The sequence below is a fragment of the Euprymna scolopes genome, chromosome 7, assembly GCF_053919585.1.
Source record: "Euprymna scolopes isolate OS-2025 chromosome 7, ASM5391958v1, whole genome shotgun sequence".
Taxonomy (NCBI): Eukaryota; Metazoa; Mollusca; class Cephalopoda; order Sepiida; family Sepiolidae; genus Euprymna; species Euprymna scolopes.
In genome coordinates, this window is record NC_136488.1 from 23,919,098 (window position 1) to 23,938,995 (window position 19,898).

The following is a 19,898-nucleotide window of genomic DNA, read 5'->3' on the forward strand; positions in this document are numbered from 1 at the left end:
ACGCATAGTCTATCAAGTGCCATTGTTTGGAACCAGGATGCATGCAAGTTGTCTTGAATTTGTCCTTCTGCTGAAACACAGCGTTACTGATTTTAAAACCCATTGCTATTACACTTGCCCACTTTGTGTTTACCCAGCACATCCCAGGTTTCAAAATTTCTTTCCACCCTAGCACACACACACACACACACACACATATATATTATATATGTATACATACATGCAGGTTGAGCAGAAAGTCCTTGGACCAACTTATAAACGATTTATTAATATAAAATAAATACAATTTCATCAAAAAGGTGTTACAATGATAGCTTGCAAAACTGAAAATAAATTACAACAATTAATTTTCTGCCGGAAATTTTCGACCGAGGCATGTAGTTCATCCTGGGGGATTTTGACCTGTAGCAATTGCTTCAGAGCATCCACATTGGGGTGAGCAATGGAACAGGCCTTTGCTTCCAACAATGACTTCACAAAAAAGTCTGTGGGATTCAACTCAGGCAATGGGGGAGGCCACACTTCCTTGCTCTAGCATCTTGGAAGTTCATGTGAGCATCAATCCCAAGTCTTTCTTGACGTGCGAGATGGTGCACCATCTTGTTGGAAGGTAAAGAACTGATCTTTCAAGTTTTTTTTCATCTCTCCAAGAGCTGGAAACAAAACCTCGTTGATATAGCGATCTGAATTGATTTTAATCCCCTGTTCCACAAAAATCAGAGGAGATGGTTTTTGATGGTCGTAAACTGTTCTCACAGAATCTTTAATGTCTGCTTAAGGCTTTGCATGAACTCTACCATTCCGATTATTGAATTGAGCTTCAGCTGTAAAGAGTTTCGTGTCTGAAAAAAAAAAAAATGACCTCTTGCACTGCCATGTCTGCCTTCAGTTCTCTGGGAAGAATGTGCTCTTTCAAGTCTCTTTTGCTTTTAGAGAGGTGTGAGAAACTGCCGTTTTCTCATCTTCATTTTTTAGGTTGGCTCTCATTGAACCGTAGTTCACATTCACGTCTTTAGCCATTTGTCTGATTGATCTCTTCGAGTTTCTCCTCACCATCTCTCGGACAGCATTAATCACTTTCTTTGTTCAAGCAGTGCAAGGTTTCCCATTCCTAGGACGATCTCCAAAGATGCCAAGTTCCTTAAATCTATTCACAACATGGTATACGGTCGATTTGGCAACTTTTAAGACCTTAATAATCTCAGAGTTGATTTTCCCCGCACATTGGAGCTGAATGACGGCTTCTCGCTAGATCATTTTAGACATCACAATTAATGTTTTTAAAATATACCTACAGCAAAACAAAAGGATAAAAGTGTAGCCAAATGTTTGACATACTCAAAGACATCTTAAGTTACGTCTAATATGTTTTATCATAAATTTTTAAAAAGTCCAAGGACTTTCTGCTCATCCTGTAAAAGATAAATCTGTATGATGTATGCACTCATGATGAAACGAAACTATCACTTTCTGAAAATCATGTAAATTGATCCAGTAGTTTTTATTAGTAGTCTTGCCACCAGCCATTTTGCAAACAATCTTAAGAAACAAAGCGAGATGACTCAAACTTACAAAATTTATGTTGTAATGCCTATGAATTCCCATTAATCACTTAAAAATAATTTTCTTTACTTGATCAATTTACATAATTTTTGGAAGACTGTAAAACTTTTTTTTTTTGTTTTTCATTTTATAAAACAAAGGAATTTCTGCGCATTCAACTGAATCATAAGACGTGAAAGTAGAAAATAATTGTGATCAAATTGAATATAAGAGAAATCTGGCTCTGTTCATCATGTAATTGTAATAACTGAATGATGGCCTTACCTTTTTAACATCTATTTTTTTATTTTCAGTTTCGATTAAATCAGATGTTACTGTTTGATCATCAGTTTGGATCGAGTCAGACATGACTGACTGAAATAGACAAACAAAAATGGGCATTTATAGCAGATTAGAAACATGCACTTATTTCTTTTGAATCGAATTCACAAAAGTAAAATCAAAAACTGAATTAGAAAATTGTATCAGAAGTGTTTGTCTAACGCAAAGCAGCAAAACTTTTTGGTTAAAACATCAAGCAGAGGTTCGCTAGTCACAAGTTGAGTTGAGTAGGGTTTGTTGTTCACAACACAAGATACACGTCGACGTTCTCTATTCACATGTCTTAAATACTTCTCCCACTCCTCCCAGTAACTCGCCTTTTATAATGTTTTGGGCACACCCAATTTGCATATACCACATGGACTGCTCAAGATCTACACGTGACCGGAGGCTTTAAAAGACAACAGCCGCCATCTTGAGCCTCTTTTTTTTTCTTTTTCTATCTTTTAGCCTGCTGCCGAGAAAGGTTCTCACCCGTTTCTCTGGTAGGTCCTCTCTATGTCTATCACACTCCCTCCTGATCTCATGATCACAGAAATAGCAACGGGGTGGTGATCGCTGTCGCCGGGTGCTTCTCTGAAGGGGAACTATGCATGCTTCTTCTTCGCTTAAGCTCTTGTTCGCAGACTGGAGTTTGAAGAATACCGCTTCCACTGGGAGGCTACTGATATTAGTCACCTTCTGAGGGAGCTGCTGTAAACCAGAGCGATGTCTCACTGTTCCCTGACTCGGAGTCAGACTCACTCCCGTTGTTCACAGGTAGCCGCGATTGTGTTGTCGGCTGTAAGTCCTTAATGTGACAAGGCACACCATAAACACACACTGCTTGCTTGCTGATCACTTCAGTGATGCGTCCAAGTTCATACTGAGTCATACATTTACCGCATGGGTTCTTGATCCAGACAACATCCCCCTTTTCCAGCTTCCCTCCAATTACTTTCGGCTTAGGTATTGGGTTCGTTTCTATGCTCTTCACCCTAACGTGATACCTATACAATGTGTTGGCTGGTGCTGTAGAGGGTGATACAGCATCCTTTGGGGTCACGTTGTATAAATAAACTGCTTCAGACACCGCAAAGCCTATTCTAGCGGTGATAGTTTTGACAGTCCTGTGGTTCTGCTCAATAATCCCATTCCTGCTCGGTATGTAAGCACATCGGAACCACAGATATACTCCCCAGCCATCGGCAAACTTTCTGAATTGTTCACTGGTGAAAGTGGTGCCGTTGGCAGTTAGTATCCCCGTGGGGGAGGGGCACGTTCAAGGAAGATGCCGTTTAGCTGACGGATGACTGCTGCTGTATCTTGTCGGCGGAGCGGCTGCCATATTGCAAACCTAGATGGGCTGCAGTCAATGAGTGTTGAGCAAATGGATGCAGAGCGATAGATTGGCAAGCCACGCAGGTTTCAACCACTCTTTTAACGTCTGCTTTTCATACTTCAGGGTCATCCAACTTAGCAAAATACAAGGTTCGCTTGATCCCTGGATGTCCACTTTGGTGGTAGACTTCTTTGATTCAATCAAACTGAGCAGAACATGTGGCTGGGACGCAGGCCGATTGTATGGGTTTGATGGTTCTTCTAGTGGCATCAATCCATCTGCGGGGAACTCTTGTAAAACAATCGGCCTCGTTCAGGCTGGATCTGACCAGGGAGATTTCTATTGACAGCGCATATTCTTTTTTGATCCTCATGATGGTATCGAGCCGCCATCGGATGAGCATCTCGCTCGTAGCTTTAGTTCGTACTCTGGCCCTTCCGGTAAGGGTGTCCGAAATACACTTGTGGACGCAGGCAGAATCTGTAAATAGTCGCAGGGTAGTCGACTTCCAGAGGATCGCCAGGTTTATCCCCTTGATGACGACATTAAGCTCTGCCAGGTTTATATGCTGGGAGTCCCGTTCTGGGCATAACCAGCAGGCATCTTCCACCACGGCCCCATCATGAACTATTGGTACACCCATGGCAAGAGAGCTCGCATCAACCCACACACTCAGGTCTCGGCTGTCTAAACACCATCTGCCCCGTGTAGGGTGCTCCCTGTGCACTCTGGTGAGGACTTCCTTCAGCATTGTGTTGAGAGGGGCGTCGTGTACCACATCATGGTGACCTCAGACGATCTCCTCTTTATGAATACCACCGCAACACGAAGTCAACCCCCCCACAGGGAGGTGTCCAATTTTCTGCACCAAGAAAATATGCTTCTTCGCGTGACATCGCAGGGCATGTGTGGGACTTCATTTCCCCGTTTCCAATGCAGGACGCCGTCTTCTCCCCGAACTTGTAAACCGAACACCCGTGCGCCATCCTGTAGTCTCTCCGGCTCCTTACTGAGCATTCAAAGTTGCGGAGATGCTCCTCTACACGTGTCGTGGATACAACCCCTTCAGTCATGTACACGTCATCAATAGATGCAGATGTTGTCTGCCTTATGCGCTCATCCTGAGCCAGAATGGTGTCAACAATTGTTTGCATAATTGATGGCGCCACATTGAGTCCGAACCCCATACGGGTTAAGTAGTATCTCTTCCCTTTAACCAGAACTGTCTGATAAAGCCATAGAGTGACTGGTGTACATGCACTTGTAAGTACGCCTTCCGAAGATCAAGTATGCACACGTTATACCCTGCTTGCCGCCGTTCCCGTAATTTATCAGCACACATGTCTGCGGGGCCGTAAAAGGGTTCATGTGTTTGTTTAACTCCCTATAATTGAGCACCAGCCTCACTTTTTGTTTGTTTGGCTGGACGACCGCCATTAGTGGGATTAAACACTTTGGAGGCCCCAATGCCTTCTCACGATAAGGACCAGCCATCCATTGTCGATCCAGATCTGTAGTTCCCTATAATACTCTACGCAAGCTTCGGGGGAAATCTTTTTTTTTTTTTTAGAAATCATTCTATTGAAAAAATTCTCTGGCGGTTGTTCATCTGACCACTTCCAAGCCACAGTCCAGGACTTCGTGCACTGGTCAAACTCTGCATGAAAATCAGGCTTATCTAGGGTGAGTGCCGTGCAAACGCACTCTTCGCGTTGGGAGAACATCACATTCCTGGCTCCATCTACTACGACTCCGCCCAGCTGCACAATTGCATCCATTCCCAAGAGTAAATCGTACCCAAGTAGCTCCCTGTCTATAATCAGAGTTTGCACAGCTACTTCAGGCCCGCTACCGATGCTTATGTGGAGGACACCTTCTCTGCAAGAGGACAACGAGCTTCCGCCTACAGTCAGCACCGGAGTCCTTGTCGTTTTCCAAGTGTCACAACATTCTTTGCACACAAGTGTCTGGGCATGGCATGGCAATCTATTCACGAAGGCTCCCTTTATCCAACACTTTGGTGGCATTTCACCTACCAGGTGTGTTAGCCACTGCAAATCCATCAAAAACTCATCCATGGTCTCCCTTGGCCGAAGGCAGCGGGCGGTGAACTGTTCCAATGCCGTAAACGAATCCGTCCCGTAAGCCTTTACAAGGGCATGCTTGATTTCCTCGAGGTCACTCCGTTGGTCCTCCGACAGTTGCTGATATGTCTCACGAGCCGTATCCTTCAGCCGCAGCGGCAGTACTCATTCCACCTTGGTTACCTCGCACAGCTCACACATTGACTCTACATCCTCTGGCCATTCTACTATTAAAATGTCCGTTGCTGCGCCACCGAACTCGGGTATGAGTCGGAGGTCAAACTGTCTTAGAGCCATGATTAGAATACAGCCGAAATAGCTTGTATTAGAAGTCTTTGTCTAACGCAAAGCAGCAAAACTTTTTGGTTAAAACATCAAGCAGAGGTTCGCTAGTCACAAGTTGAGTTGAATAGGGTTCGTTGTTCACAACACGAGATACACGTTGACGTTCTCTATTCACATGTCTTAAATGCTTCTCCCACTCCTCCCAGTGACTCGTCTTTTATAATGTTTTGGGCAAACCTAATTTGCATATATCACACGAGACTGCTCGAGATCTACGCATGAGCAGAGGCTTTAAAAGACAACAGCCGTCATCTTGGCCTCTTTTTTTCTTTTTCTGTTTTTCAGCCTACTGCCGAGAAAGATTCTCGCCCGTTTCTGAGGTAGATCCTCTCTATGTCTATCACCCTGTAAAAGATAAATCTGTATGATGTATGCACTCATGATGAAATGAAAATATCATATTCTGAAAGTCACATAAATTGATCCAGTAGTTTTATTTTTAAATAAGAAAATTAAATTTCATGAGCACACGAAAGTGACTGTCTTGCCACCAGCCATTTTGCAAACAATCTCAAGAGACAAAGCGAGATAACTCAAACTTTAAAGATTTATGTTGTAATGCCTATGAATTCCCATTAATCACTTAAAAATAATTTTCTTTACAAAAATAAAACTATTTGATCAATTTACATAATTTTTGGAAGGCTGTAAAACTTTATTTTTTTTTTGTTTTTCATTTTATAAAACAAAGGAATTTCTGCACATTCAACTGAATCATAAGACGTGAAAGTAGAAAATAATTGTGATCAAATTGAATATAAGAGAAATCTGGTTCTGTTCATCATTTAATTGTAATAACTGAATGATGGCCTTACCTTTTTAACATCTATTTTTTTATTTTCAGTTTCGATTAAATCAGATGTTACTGTTTGATCATCAGTTTGGATCGAGTCAGACATGACTGACTGAAATAGACAAACAAAAATGGGCATTTATAGCAGATTAGAAACATGCACTTATTTCTTTTGAATCGAATTCACAAAAGTAAAATCAAAAACTGAATTAGAAAATGATTAATGAAAAATATAAAAGAACTAGCAGGGCTACCCAGTTTTGCTTTGGGCTATAAAACCAAAATAGAAGAGATTAAAAAGTGCGTGTGACATCTTTATATTAAAATTCATGTCTTTCTACTTCTCTCAATCCATCTCCTTATTTTTGTCTCTTTGGTGTTAATTTAGGCTTGCACTCATTTAAAAAAAACAATTAAAGAACAGTAACTTTTATCATGTACCTACTTGTAAAAGAATGAAGATGTTATATTAAAAAAAAATCACAAAAATTAATCAAGTAGTTTTTTGATTTTTTTAAAGAAAATTAAATTTTACAATTTTTAGCGATAAAGTATTTTTAGCAGCCATTAAAAAAAAAGAAGTAGCTAGATAGAATTATCCGCCCTTATAAGTTGTCTGCTCTCGATTTCAATCAAATATGATGTCTGATTTTTTTCTCTTATCGAGCATGTCATAAAATTTGATTTCCTTTAAAGAAAAAAAAAAAAACTACTTCAAATTACATGAATTTTGGAATATGCCATCTTTGTTCCGTAATGGGTAAAGATTTTGCTTATACTTTTCGCTATAAGTGCAAATAAGAACCCTTTCTTTCTCCATTTTTCCCATCCCTCTCCTTACTCAATTCCTCTCTCCTGTTTTAATGCATTGAAAATAATAATGTAAGTCATTAACCTCTCTTTTATATCATAAACTAATAGGGTGACCCAACGTTGCCTGGGATTGAATGATGATCAACGAATGTTTCATACTTCCATATTATTATTGTCATCAAAATAGGTGAAATCGCCCATTTTTCAATCAAATCGATTGATTGATCGCCTGCTCTAGTTGGGTACCCATTATGGTGCACAGAGAGGAAGCTTCACATGGCTCCCTGTGGTGAATTAATCCACAATACATTGTAGTCTACATTGCACTATAGAGAATCTAGTTAATTTTATAAAATTATTTTTATTTATAATGGCTTGAATTAAAGTTTAAAATGCAGAAGTCAAGTATCATATTGTGCTCTAAAAAGAAACATTCATTTTGAACGCACTCCTATCAAATCAAAGAACCTACTGTTGATTTTATATGCTGGGCCTTTTAGCTTGTGTGGTAATAAAACTTCTCAAATGCACTTGTGATGTTAGGCTGTATAAAGTGTTAAGTTTGTTCAAAATCACCTGTTTCTTTTTGTTTTGTATTTACACTATTGCATTTTTTATTCCACAAGCCAAGCATGCCTGGTCCTCTTCCATGAGTGAAAAATTTACTTTCACCATGACTAATGTTTGTGCAAAATTTCAAAAAAGTCCAAGACGTGATTATTGAGAAAAGTGCAAACAAATGAATAGATCAATGATTTGGGGGCAATCCCCTAGGGGAGCAACCAGAGTTATCCTGGAAAATCCGTTCTGGCAAAAATTTACTCTCATCATGACTAATGTTTGTGCAAAATTTTTAAAAAAATCCAAGGTTTAGTTACTGAAAAAAGTGCAAACAAACAAATGATTTGGGGCCAATTTTACCCCCTATAATGCCTCCTAAGGAGGCAATCAGAGTTCCATTCTGGCAAAAATTTACTTTCACTATGACTAATGTTTCTGCAAAATTAAAAAAAAATCAAAGGCGTGGTTATTGAGAAAAGCAAAAACATGCCTGTTTGCGCATACAACAATGGCCACCATTCATACTAAAGAATTACATTGCTTAATATCCAAAAAAAAAAAAAAAAAAAAAAAAAACTACTCATTTGCGGAAAATTTAAATGTGAAATTTTATGTTATAAGTGGTGGCCATTGTTGTATGCACAAGCGCGCATATATTTTTTTACTTAAAAAACAGATTAACTCTTCATTACCTTTTAAATTCATTACGTCGTTTCTGTTATGAACAAATATTTTTTTTTTTACATAGGCATCACCACTTATCAAGGCCAAGAGGCCACTCGAGGATAAAGGTTAAAGAGTGTACAGTAGAAATTAGACAATATAGTAATCGTTAGTAATGGAGATTCGGTAAATTTGTTAACTTATATGGAACGCCTCATCAAAAACTTGAAGACAACCATATTGTAGTCAGCTCGAATGCAGAAAAACGGAAGACAATTCCATAGGCATGCAGTTCTAAGAAAGAAGATTTGTTCATGAAATCTACACTTAGGTTTAGGCACAGATAAAGAGTGGAGGAAACTAGTGATAGTGTTTTCTGCTAGACAGGTGTTTCTTGTGAAAGTTTGGCGAGGGGTGACCATAGAATGGAGCTCAGCCGAGCACCTGCCATGAAAATAATGATAAAGCAGAGACAAACTCGCAACATCTCTTCTGTGAGAAAGAGGTTGCAGGGAAGAGAAAAGAACATCTCCCACAAGGCTACGAAGTCTATTTTGAACTCTATCAAGGCAGGATAAGTCCTTTCTAGCAGCTTCTGCCCAGATGTGGCAACAGTACTCCATCCTTGGACGTACCTGGCTCTTATATAGATAGAGAATTTCATCAGCAGTGAGATATCTTCTGGATCGATAGAAGGATCCCACCATTTTTCCAGCAGCCTTGGCAACGAATTTAATGTAGGTGTTCCATTTAAGATCAGGAGTAAGGGTCACGCCCAGAAGCTTGTCAAAACATGAGGTCTCCACAAGACGAGAGCCATTCATTTCAATTGATGCCAGATGGGGATCAGAACGTTGATGATGTAAAGATAAAAGCTTGGTTTTATATAATTAAATTTAAAAAGCCACCTCTTTCCCCATTGTACCACTTGCTCAATATCAGAGGAGAGAGAATCAGAGAGAACTTGGTCATTTACGGTCTTAGATGTGCTACCATAGATAGTAGTGTCATCAGCATAGATGTCTACAAATGATGTAAGGATGTGATTTAGAAGATCATTAATATAGATCAGGAAGAGAGTTGGGTCCAGGATGGACCTCTAAGGGACTCCAGCATTAATACTAAGAGCTTCTGATTTCTGCCCATCAACCACTACTCTTATGAACCTATCAGAGAGAAATGATTTAATAATTGAGAAGACATTTCCAGCTTTACCGTAGCTAGAGATCTTGTGAAGTAAACCTTTATGCCATACCCTATCAAAGGGCCTTTGATATGTCAGGAGCAATTGCCCAAGAAAGGTAGCCTCCATCGAGAGATTTGCTAATCCTATGAGATATAACTGTAAGCACATCTGCTGTAGATCTAGCAAAACGGAAACCATATTGCGTGTCACTAAGAAGGTTATTTTTGCTAAGATGGTTGATTATTTAACACAGATCCCAGCAACTTACTCATGACGCACAGGAGACTTATTGGCCTGTACTGTGAGGGAGATGAGCGATCACCTGAATTCTTAAATACGAGGCATACTGATGAGATTTTCCAGGGTGACGGAAAGCAATTTATATAATATATAATATATATATATATATATATATATATATAATATGGCTGCCACATTGCATTACTGCATGAAATATGCAGAAAAGTATCTTTTCAGTATCGTGAACACTAGTTGCCAGCCCCAATTTAAAATGAGATATTCGTTTTCAGCACACCTGAAAACTCCTAGAAAACAAATTTTTATAAGGTAGGTTTTGTGTTAGTCTATCAGACCACAATTATCTTAATATTTTTTGCAAGAGATGATTTGGGATGCTAAAATAATTGATCTAACAATGAAACAATTTCAAATAAAAATGACTAAGATTATTTTTAGTAACAAAAATGAATTCACAAAAACTAATTAAAAAATAAAAATTAATAATAACAATTTAGATAACAAAAATGAATCCATGAATATTAAAAAAAAATAAAAATGAATAATTTAAATAACAAAAATGAATCCTTGAGTATTTAAAAAAAAATGAATAATTTAAATAATAAGAAAAATGAATTCATGATTATTAAAAAAAATAAAAATGAATAACAATTTAAATAATAAAAATGAATCCATGAATATTAAAAAAAAAAAAATGAATAACAATTTAAATAATAAGAAAAATGAATCCATGAATATTAAAAAAAAAAAATGAATAACAATTTAAATAATAAGAAAAATGAATTCATGATTATTAAAAAAAATAAAAATGAATAACAATTTAAATAACAAAAATGAATCCATGAATGAAAAAAAAAAAATGAATAACAATTTAAATAATAAGAAAAATGAATTCATGATTATTAAAAAAAATAAAAATGAATAATTTAAATAATAAGAAAAATGAATTCATGATTATTAAAAAAAATAAAAATGAATAACAATTTAAATAATAACAAAAACTGAATACACAAAAAATATGTACTGAACAACTATACTGAGTTACTAGGTATGTGCAAAACGGTGGACAGAAAATAAACCTCTATGCTTCTTAAAAGAGATTTATCATAATGATTTCTTGTATTTTACATTTAAATTTTGAATTTGTTCAAAGATAAAAGACAAATTTAACTTCTAAAAGAAAAAAAAATGTATATTTATGTGTTAAAGAAATACAGTAACAAATGTTGGAAAAAAGCAACAAAAGGCACACATATGGAAGCGGTACCCCATCTGTAATTTTTTTATTGTCGTCATTTTTTTTCACTGGATTATTATCGAATGGTCACTAATCTATCACATTATCAAAGAAAAAAATGCAAAAAAATTTAATATTTTACATTTTTAAAGAATGTTTCGTTTCTAATACAATGTTCTTGTAAATTGATCCCCCTTTATGGAAGCATCAACTTTTTTCGGCTAAATTAATGAAATTTAATCTTTTTAAAGCCATTTAACCTTCAAACAGATGGTCACATTCAATGCTGCCAAGACTAAGCTTGTTTCATTCAAATGGCTAAAGATACATTATCTGAAAGTACTGCTTCCAAACTCCTCGGCTTAAAATTTACAGGAAACAGGAGTTGGAACAGATACATTGAGAGCATTGCCAAGGCCGCTGCAAAGAAGGTGGGCTCTCTTTAACGTGCTAGAAAGTTACTTATGCCTGAAAGTATCTTTTACCTCTACAAGACCACCATTTGCCCATGTATCGAGTATTGTTGTCACATTTAGGCTGGTGCATCTACTACTAGTCTCTCGCTCCTGGACAGTGTTCAAAAGAGTTACCAATCTGATAGGTCCTGAATTGTCATCTAAGCTTCAACTTCTGTCCCATCGATGAAAAGTTGCATCCCTCTGCCTGTTCTACAAGTATTTTAATGGTGAATGCTCTGATGAACTGCAAGCCCTTGTTCCTCAACGTAAATACCCCCGACAAACCTGACAAGCAGCAAAATCTCACCCCTACATAGTAGAGATTCCTAGATGTAAGAAAGTCTTCTACTCTAATAGCTTCTTCCCCAGACTGCTAGACTTTGGAATTCCCTTCCGGGTTCCTGATTTCCCAACTGTACAGACATGCAGAAGTTCAAATGTAATGTGAAAAGACATCTTGCTGCTCCTACATAGTATCTCTGCAACTTATGGCCCAGTGTCTTGTTTGGGGGTGAAAATGGAATTTAAAAAAAAAAAAAAAAAAAAAAAAAAACATGCCAAAAAAGGTTAAATTTGTGAAATTTGGCCGAAAAAAGTTGCTGCTTCCAAAATGGAGAACTGATTTACTAGAACGTGCTGTTAGAAATGGAGCATCCCTTAAAAATGTCAAATATTGAATTTTTGGAGATAATCTGGTAGATTAGTAATAATAATCTGCTGAAAAAAGATGAAAATAAAAAAAATTACAGAGGGGAAAGTACTGCTTCCATACGTGCATCCAACAAAAGATTCCTTTGTATTTCACGGTCCAATTAATTCAACTTTAATTTGAATAAAATATGCATCAAGTGCACTTGAAAGCCAAATCACAACGTAATGTTAAGGAAAATAAACAAATATTTTACTTGCTTGAAATTTATAACAAATATTTTGGATCTAAACTCCATCCTCAGTATATTGTTTTCTTTCTTTTTTTCTCTTCTTCTTTCTTGCCATGTTGTAAGGTTGGAGATTAGAATTAGATCAACATTTCTATAACAGAACTCACACCCCCAACTTTAAGTCTTTGGAATATTATTTATCAATTTTAATTGTTAACATTTACGATGCTTTATTTTCATAAAAAAGCAAAATTAAATCCATGCTTTTTTTTAGTACTTAAAACTATAAAAGTAAAAATAATGGGTTCATTATATTCTGTGATCGTTAATTAATATATACTGAATAATTCATTAAAATTGGTTAATTTCTTGAATTTTGGTGAATACTGAAGAGAAAGGTTAAATTTTTGGAATAGGCCATTGATTTTGCACGTACCTATGAGCTACTCAAGCAAAAAAAGAAAACAAGTTAATAAACGAACTAAGTGGAACAAATTTAATAAAATAATTAAACTTGTTAATTAATGTACACAAAACCAAAAGTAAATAAACTATAGCAATGAAACAATGTTAAAACTGCAAAAATTAAATGGACTTGTTAATTAATGAAGAAAAAAATCCTATCACATATTGATCCCTGATTGCAATAATTATGAGAGGAAAAACATCTCCCTTTTTTTGCCAAAGAAATTCCATGAGATGAAGGTGGAACATCTGCTTCCTAACAATTTTCGGAGGCCCTCTTGCAGTTTAGATAAACAAAAATATGAGGATATAATGAGACATATTTGGGGATACACCGTCTGTAAGAATGTAATTTGATTGGCTATTGAAATTGACAAACTTATTGTCAAAGAATTTTTTTTTAAATTAAATTATTCTAAAAGAATTTAATTATTGTTTAATTATGCAATTATTATTATAAAAATATAATTATTATAAAAGAATTTTTTAAAAGTTTAAAAAGTCATATTTAAGTAAAGCAATTTGATTGGCTATTGAAAGTTAAACATTTTACTTAATTTTAAAATAAGAAAAAATTTAGTAAATCTCATTAAATCATTAATAAGCAAAAAATTGAGACTGCAACGTGCACAAGGAGGCTTAGAACAAATTGTTGGCCATGTATTAACATTGCAAGAATTACATGATGTAAAATGGAATTTTTTTTAAAGTTATAGAAAGGTTGTTGAGAGATGAACTCCATATGGCTGCATCAATAGGGTTAATTCGTGACTCCAACAAGTGTAAAGCGCGCACAATACCCATGTATTCTTACAAAAATTTGTTTAGGATCTGAGAACAATACCATTTCTAATTATGTTTGTTTTTTCTGTATTTAATAAAAAATATTCTGTTTTTTAATATCATTTCAATCTAATTTTATTACGTCAATTTCAATATCATTTCATTTTAATTAAAAAAATTCTTTTATATTAATTACGTCGATTTCAAAAGCCAATCAAATTGCATTCTTACAGACGGTGGACCCCCAAATATATCCCAGTATTTTCCTCATATTTTTGTTTATCTAAACAGCAATAGGGCCCAATTGTTTGTGTGCGTACACTGTCATCAGTAGGATTGACAAAATTGTTCTCACGGATGACTAAGGCATGTTTGTATATGTCGTTCTCGTATTGGTCTAAGCCTTCATATGCAGCCCCAACCCTCAGAGATGATATGGGTTGCTGGAAGTATTCATGAGCAAATGATCAGGAACTGTTTCCCTATCTCTCTGTTCTACTGTAATGAAATTGTATTTATTAGTGTGCCTCTCTACTGCACTGAAGACCCAGATACCGTCTCTAAATCTACCACTGTTATGTTTTCTTTTAAAAAAACTATGATTCATCAATTTCTACTTCCTTGGGAGTATTTTCTAAATCTACAACACCAAGCAACATTAGCTTATTCAAAATCTTCTTCTCTAATAAATTGTTTCCAATCCACGACAGTGTGAGAATCAATGCCGACTTCATTCTCAATTTCCTGTTGATTCATCTCAAACCAAAAGCTATCAGAATATCTGTTTTATTTGCAGTTGGCTTTTTTCAAAAAAAGAACCTTTCCGACAGCTACTGCATAGCCATTGCCATCTGTCTATGACTTTACTTATTTTACTGAAAAGCTTAGAAATTTCACAAGTTGAATATTCAAATTCCCTATCAATCTCAGAGAAACTTCAAAGTATAACTCATCTTCAGTCAATTTGTGTATAATTGAACTAAGTGTCCAATTTAATGCTGTAATTTCTAGTAGAGTGAACACATTCTTTGCGAAAAAGAAGACATTCTAAATTTGCCATATTACATGGCAAATTTAGGATGTCCTCAGGATGTAAATTTAGGATGTAAATTTGTTACATGGTAAATTTGCTAAAATGAGGACATCCTAAATTTGTCATGTTACCTTAAGGATTCTAACAACTGATTAATTACGCAGACAACTGCGACGAAATACGAAATTCCAGTAGCCAATGAAAAAGTTGTGTATCTTTCGAATAACCAACAATAAAGTTGTTTTCAATGATAAATATTTACCTACTTAAAAAAAAAAAACTTTTTATGCTAGATACTCTTGTCTGCTTTCAATAAACACCTCATCAGTTGGGAGGTTACTAGCATCAGAATCATTGTCAAGCAGATCGGAATTCAGATAGATTAGCCAATCACTATTCTCAGAATCACTTTTGTCTCTTGATAAATGCATCCGTCTTACTGGTCGAAAATCTTTAACGTGCCAAAGCACCCCATCCACTTTTACAGACTGTGGGCTAATCACTTCAGTAATGCGACCTGTGTTATATTTTGTTGTGCGCCTGCCACGTGGATTTTTTAACTCAAACGACGTCTCTTCTTTCATACTTCCCTCTAGTCATTTCTGGTTTGAACAGTGGGTTAGCTTCAATACCTTTGATTCAAACATGATATTTATGTAGCATGGTGAAAGGTGAAATGTCATCCTTTGGAGTGATGTGCCAGTCGACTGTCTCCAATATTGAACAATTCTTTCTGGCTGTGATGGTTTTAACGGTCCTATGAGTTCATTCTACAATTCTGTTTTCATTCGGTGAGTAGGCACATCGTAACCGCAGATATATGTCCCAATTTAGTAGTGAAATATATGTCCCACTTTAGTAATGAAAGCAGTGGCATTGTTGATCAGTATTTCTATCGGCTGCCTCACTCAAGGAAAACATTCTCCACCTATTTATTGGATAACAATGGTTGCATCTGTTTGACGCAGTAGCTGCCATATTGCAAATCTAGATATCTCTATGATAGGTAGAAAATTCTCACCATTGTGATGGGTTATGTCCACTGTTAATCTTTTTCAGTTGTTTTTCACGCTGAGTTTTCCTTTTTTCTAGCAGACAAGTGTCAGATCTATTGATCGACAGTTTTTGCAGGCAAACAAATTTAGCAGTCTCTTTAGACACTTGCTGTCCTGGCAAAATATAAAGTTTGTTTCACATCTGGATGTCCACTATGATGATGGATGTCAGCCACCTGGTCCCCATCCAGTTGTCCTACTGCCTAGCAATTCCAGAGTACCGGCTCTCTTCCTTCCTTCAGTAGATCCATTTATCTGTGCAGTACTCTAGTGAGACTAACTGCGTCGTTCTGTTAGGATTTCACAAGTTTTAATTCGATGGTCAATGCATATTCTTTTGCCAGTGATTGCAGGGTTTCTTATCATCGCCTGATGAGCACCTCACCAGCTGCTCTTGTGTTCACATGTGCTTTTCCAGTTAAAGTGTCAGAAATTCACCGATGTACACATGCCGAATCAGTGACCAAGTGTAACACTGTTGCTTCCCACTGAAGGGCCAAATTGAAAGCTTTAAGTTTCGCTTCGAGTTCAGCTAGATTGATGTGCTGAGCATGGAAGTGGACTTCTTCGTTTCCATTGAATAGTGCCATCTTTTTCCCAGACATGCAAGCCAAAAACTCTGGCTCTGTTTCTCAATCATACCGGATCCTTGGAAACCAAACTATAGTCTAAAAAATGTTCTTGCATGCACACCACAGAAACTACACTTTCATTAATGAAAAAAGCATCAACATATGCTGATGTGGCACTTTTGATCGCATGGTCTTCAGATACCATAGCATTTATAACAGATTTCATAATAAGTGGCGCTACATTCAGCCCAAATCCCAACCGTGTAAGAAAGAAGCGCTGACCCCTGAAAATAACTGTCTGAAACAGCTATAGCGCCTTGTCAACATGGATTTCAAGATATGCATTTCACAGATCCATAAGCGACACATTGACTCCTTGTTGCGGCCACGGACTTAATTTCTGTGCGCACACTTTTGAATTGGCAGTGAAATCAGCAACAAACTCATTCAATTCCTGGTAGTCAAGCACCAGACGTACCTTTTGCTTCTGCTCCTGCACAGTCGCCATTAAGAGAATTACACTCTTGGGTGGGCCAAGTTCTTATGAATATTGCACCAGCCATCCATTCTACTGCCACTGTAGGATCTCATTCTCTTCGGCATCCCAGACATAACAAGGTACTGTGTATTCTTGCACACTGTTACTCAGTTCACTGGGAGACTGTTTGCGATTTCCACGATGCAGTCCATTCTTTGTTACTATGATCATACGTCACGCTAAAGTCTGGCTCGTCGATTGAGATAGCAGCACATCTGTTTAGACCTCTGAAACATGCTTCGCCAGATTTCGTGAAATAAACACTGAGTTTCTTGATTGCATCAGTTCCCAACACTGTTTATCCATGACAATGCCTCAATGTCGACAGATGGAATTTATTCCGTCATAGCCTCGGCAATTCAATGTTCTTCCGCCAACTGTTAGTACTTCTGTTACTTCCACTTCCAAAAGCGACACGGCTTTACTCACTAAAGTCTGCGATGGAGGGGAGCTTCTTAGTGTTCAGTTGGTCGGGGAGGCGACTAATGCTAATGCCTCCTCCACTTTAACGTTTCCCTGACGCTGCAATACTATATAGCCAATAGCCATTGCATCTGAAGCAACGTATCTCACAACGCTTTTACCGCAAAGCCCACACACAAGTTCCACATATTTTATTGATGATGGACATATCAGCTGACACACCACTAAACTCCGGAATCAACCAGACATCAAAAATCTCGCCCTCTATCGACGTAAGGTAATAAAAAGCCAAAATAGTTTCTAGTTTGAAACTGATTTCAGTGGAATTTTAAAGTTGTGTTCTGTCCCACCTAAAATCTTGAGTCAGCTTCAATAATCTTGATAATACACATGTACGTTTGCATAAGATGCCATCTTTCAACTCGCTAGTCGTTCCTTTTACTGCTTCTTTGATGCATCTTGCATAATCTAATTTGCTTAGAGTTTGGGTTACTCACACGTGATCGTCAAATATAAAAGTGACATCGCCATGTTAGCTTTCTTTCATTATTATTTCTATTATTTTTTCCTTAAGCGAATGAACATGACACATACACTAGTCAGGCAAGCTACGATCTTCCCTACATTATTACTAATTCAATTTTAGTTTTTAATTTGTTTCATTTTCGTAAAATGCTTCAGCAATAACAGTTCTTGTGGAGGTCATGGTTAAGGTATAGCATTCTTGTTTTTATTTTTGTTATTAAAAATAATCTTTTGGCAAACTTTCTCGGAAATTCCCAGGATTGTTGTAGATATGAAGTCATTTTTGCTTGAAATTGTTTCAATCGATTATTTTAGCATCCAAAATTATCTTGTGCAAAAAATACTTTTATTTTTTGTTTAGTGAATGAGAATAATACCCCTCACCTGCACCTATTGATCCGTGCTGAAACAATGTTATTTAGAAAGCCGTTCTTAACATGAGGAGGGGAGGGTGTTTTATATCTAATCTGTACTTTATCCTTACAATTAAAAAAGATATCGTAAAATTTAATAAAACTTGAAAATACTATATATAAAAAGAAAAATACCGCGGATCAATAAGTGCATTATTACTGCATTAGCACCATAATTAGTCTAAAATCCATTAACGCCGTGATCCTATTACGTACCTTAATATTGCTATGAGATGAAGTTAGCAATCGCGAAAACAAAAAAGTTTTCGAAGTCACCAACTCAACCAAACCAACTTCTACGAGCTGTACAGTTGGATGATGATGTTTCCGACTCAACAAACCATCATGAATTATACATGTTAATAATAATAAAAAGGCATATTTAAAAAAAAAAAAATTACCATTGTAAACAAACACGGATAATTTCGTATTCTTAAATAGGTACTAGTGCACTTATTGATCCGTGCTGAAATAACGTTATTATTTCAAAAGCCGTTCTTAACATGGGGAGGGAAGGGTGTTCTGTAACTATTCTATAACCTTACAATTGAATAATAAAAAAAAAAACATATCATAAAACTTGGTGCTAGTGCAGAGAGTGATCCGCGCTATTTTTTAAAAATGGTATTTCCAAGTTTAGTTAAAGTTTTAGAATATGTTTTTTTATTCAATTGTAAGGTTGAAGTATAGAATAGGTACAAAACACCCTCCCCTCCCATGTTAAGAACGGCTTTTTAAATAATAACGTTATTATTTACGTCCGGATCACTCTCTGCACTAGTACCTAAAACTTTAATTAAACGTGGAAATACGATTTCAAAAATAGCGCGGATCAGTAAGTGCACTGCACTACTAGTGCACTGCACTAGCACTCTTAAATAATTTAGGATGGCGAAAGTAGCATTATCACCTTTTCGCTACAAGTAAAACTTGATTGTATACAAAAGACCAATTAAAAAGTTTCTTTCAGTTTTGATGGCAAAAAATAATATATACCAGATATAAAATCGCTATATTAATACAAAATCCTTGGTTAACTGCATTTTGTTCTTTAAAAATACAAAAATAACCATATTAAAAAAATTTTTTCGTTACTTTATTTTAGTTGTAAATTTGGTAAAGATAACAATAACATATAATCAACTTACAAGTATAGATTATGTTAGAGTCTTATATGCATTCATTAATAATGAAAAAAATTGAATTCATTCAATCGTTAAGTAATCCAAAATGAAACCCACTTACCAATATGTATTTTTCTCTCAATAACACGTTTTTTCATACTAGATTATTTTCGGTTGTTAGTAAAACACCGCCACATGAGAGCTAAAACGTCTGAATTTGAAATTATCTCCCTTGGTTGTCAATTCAAAACAAAGGGAGATAATTATAAAGTTAAAACTACCTCGCTACAATTCGCTGGCATTTCACAAACAACCGAAAATAATTTCATTTATTTATTTGCTTTTCCAGTGCATTCACGGTCAGAAATCAATTTAACGTGTGTGTCGGTGAGGGGGCTTAGAGCCCGCCAAGGGGCATTTAAAACGTTATAACTGTGATCGGACCCGTTGACAATTCCAAGGTAGAGTAGCCTCATACGACCG

General features: G+C 36.4%; 1 protein-coding gene across 1 annotated transcript in view; it reads right to left on the minus strand.

The window, feature by feature from the left end:
- Positions 1–19,670, minus strand: part of LOC145279645 (uncharacterized) — a 28,034-nt gene extending 8,364 nt beyond the window's left edge. Inside the window, exons 1-3 of the mRNA XM_080130875.1 lie at positions 19,537–19,670; positions 6,450–6,539; positions 1,828–1,917 (exon numbers count right to left, since the gene is read on the minus strand). Coding sequence (XP_079987001.1) covers positions 1,828–1,917; positions 6,450–6,533 — 174 coding nt within the window. The 5' untranslated portion in view covers positions 6,534–6,539; positions 19,537–19,670. The remainder of the gene's footprint in view (positions 1–1,827; positions 1,918–6,449; positions 6,540–19,536) is intronic.
- Between the last annotated feature and the right edge of the window lie 228 nt (positions 19,671–19,898).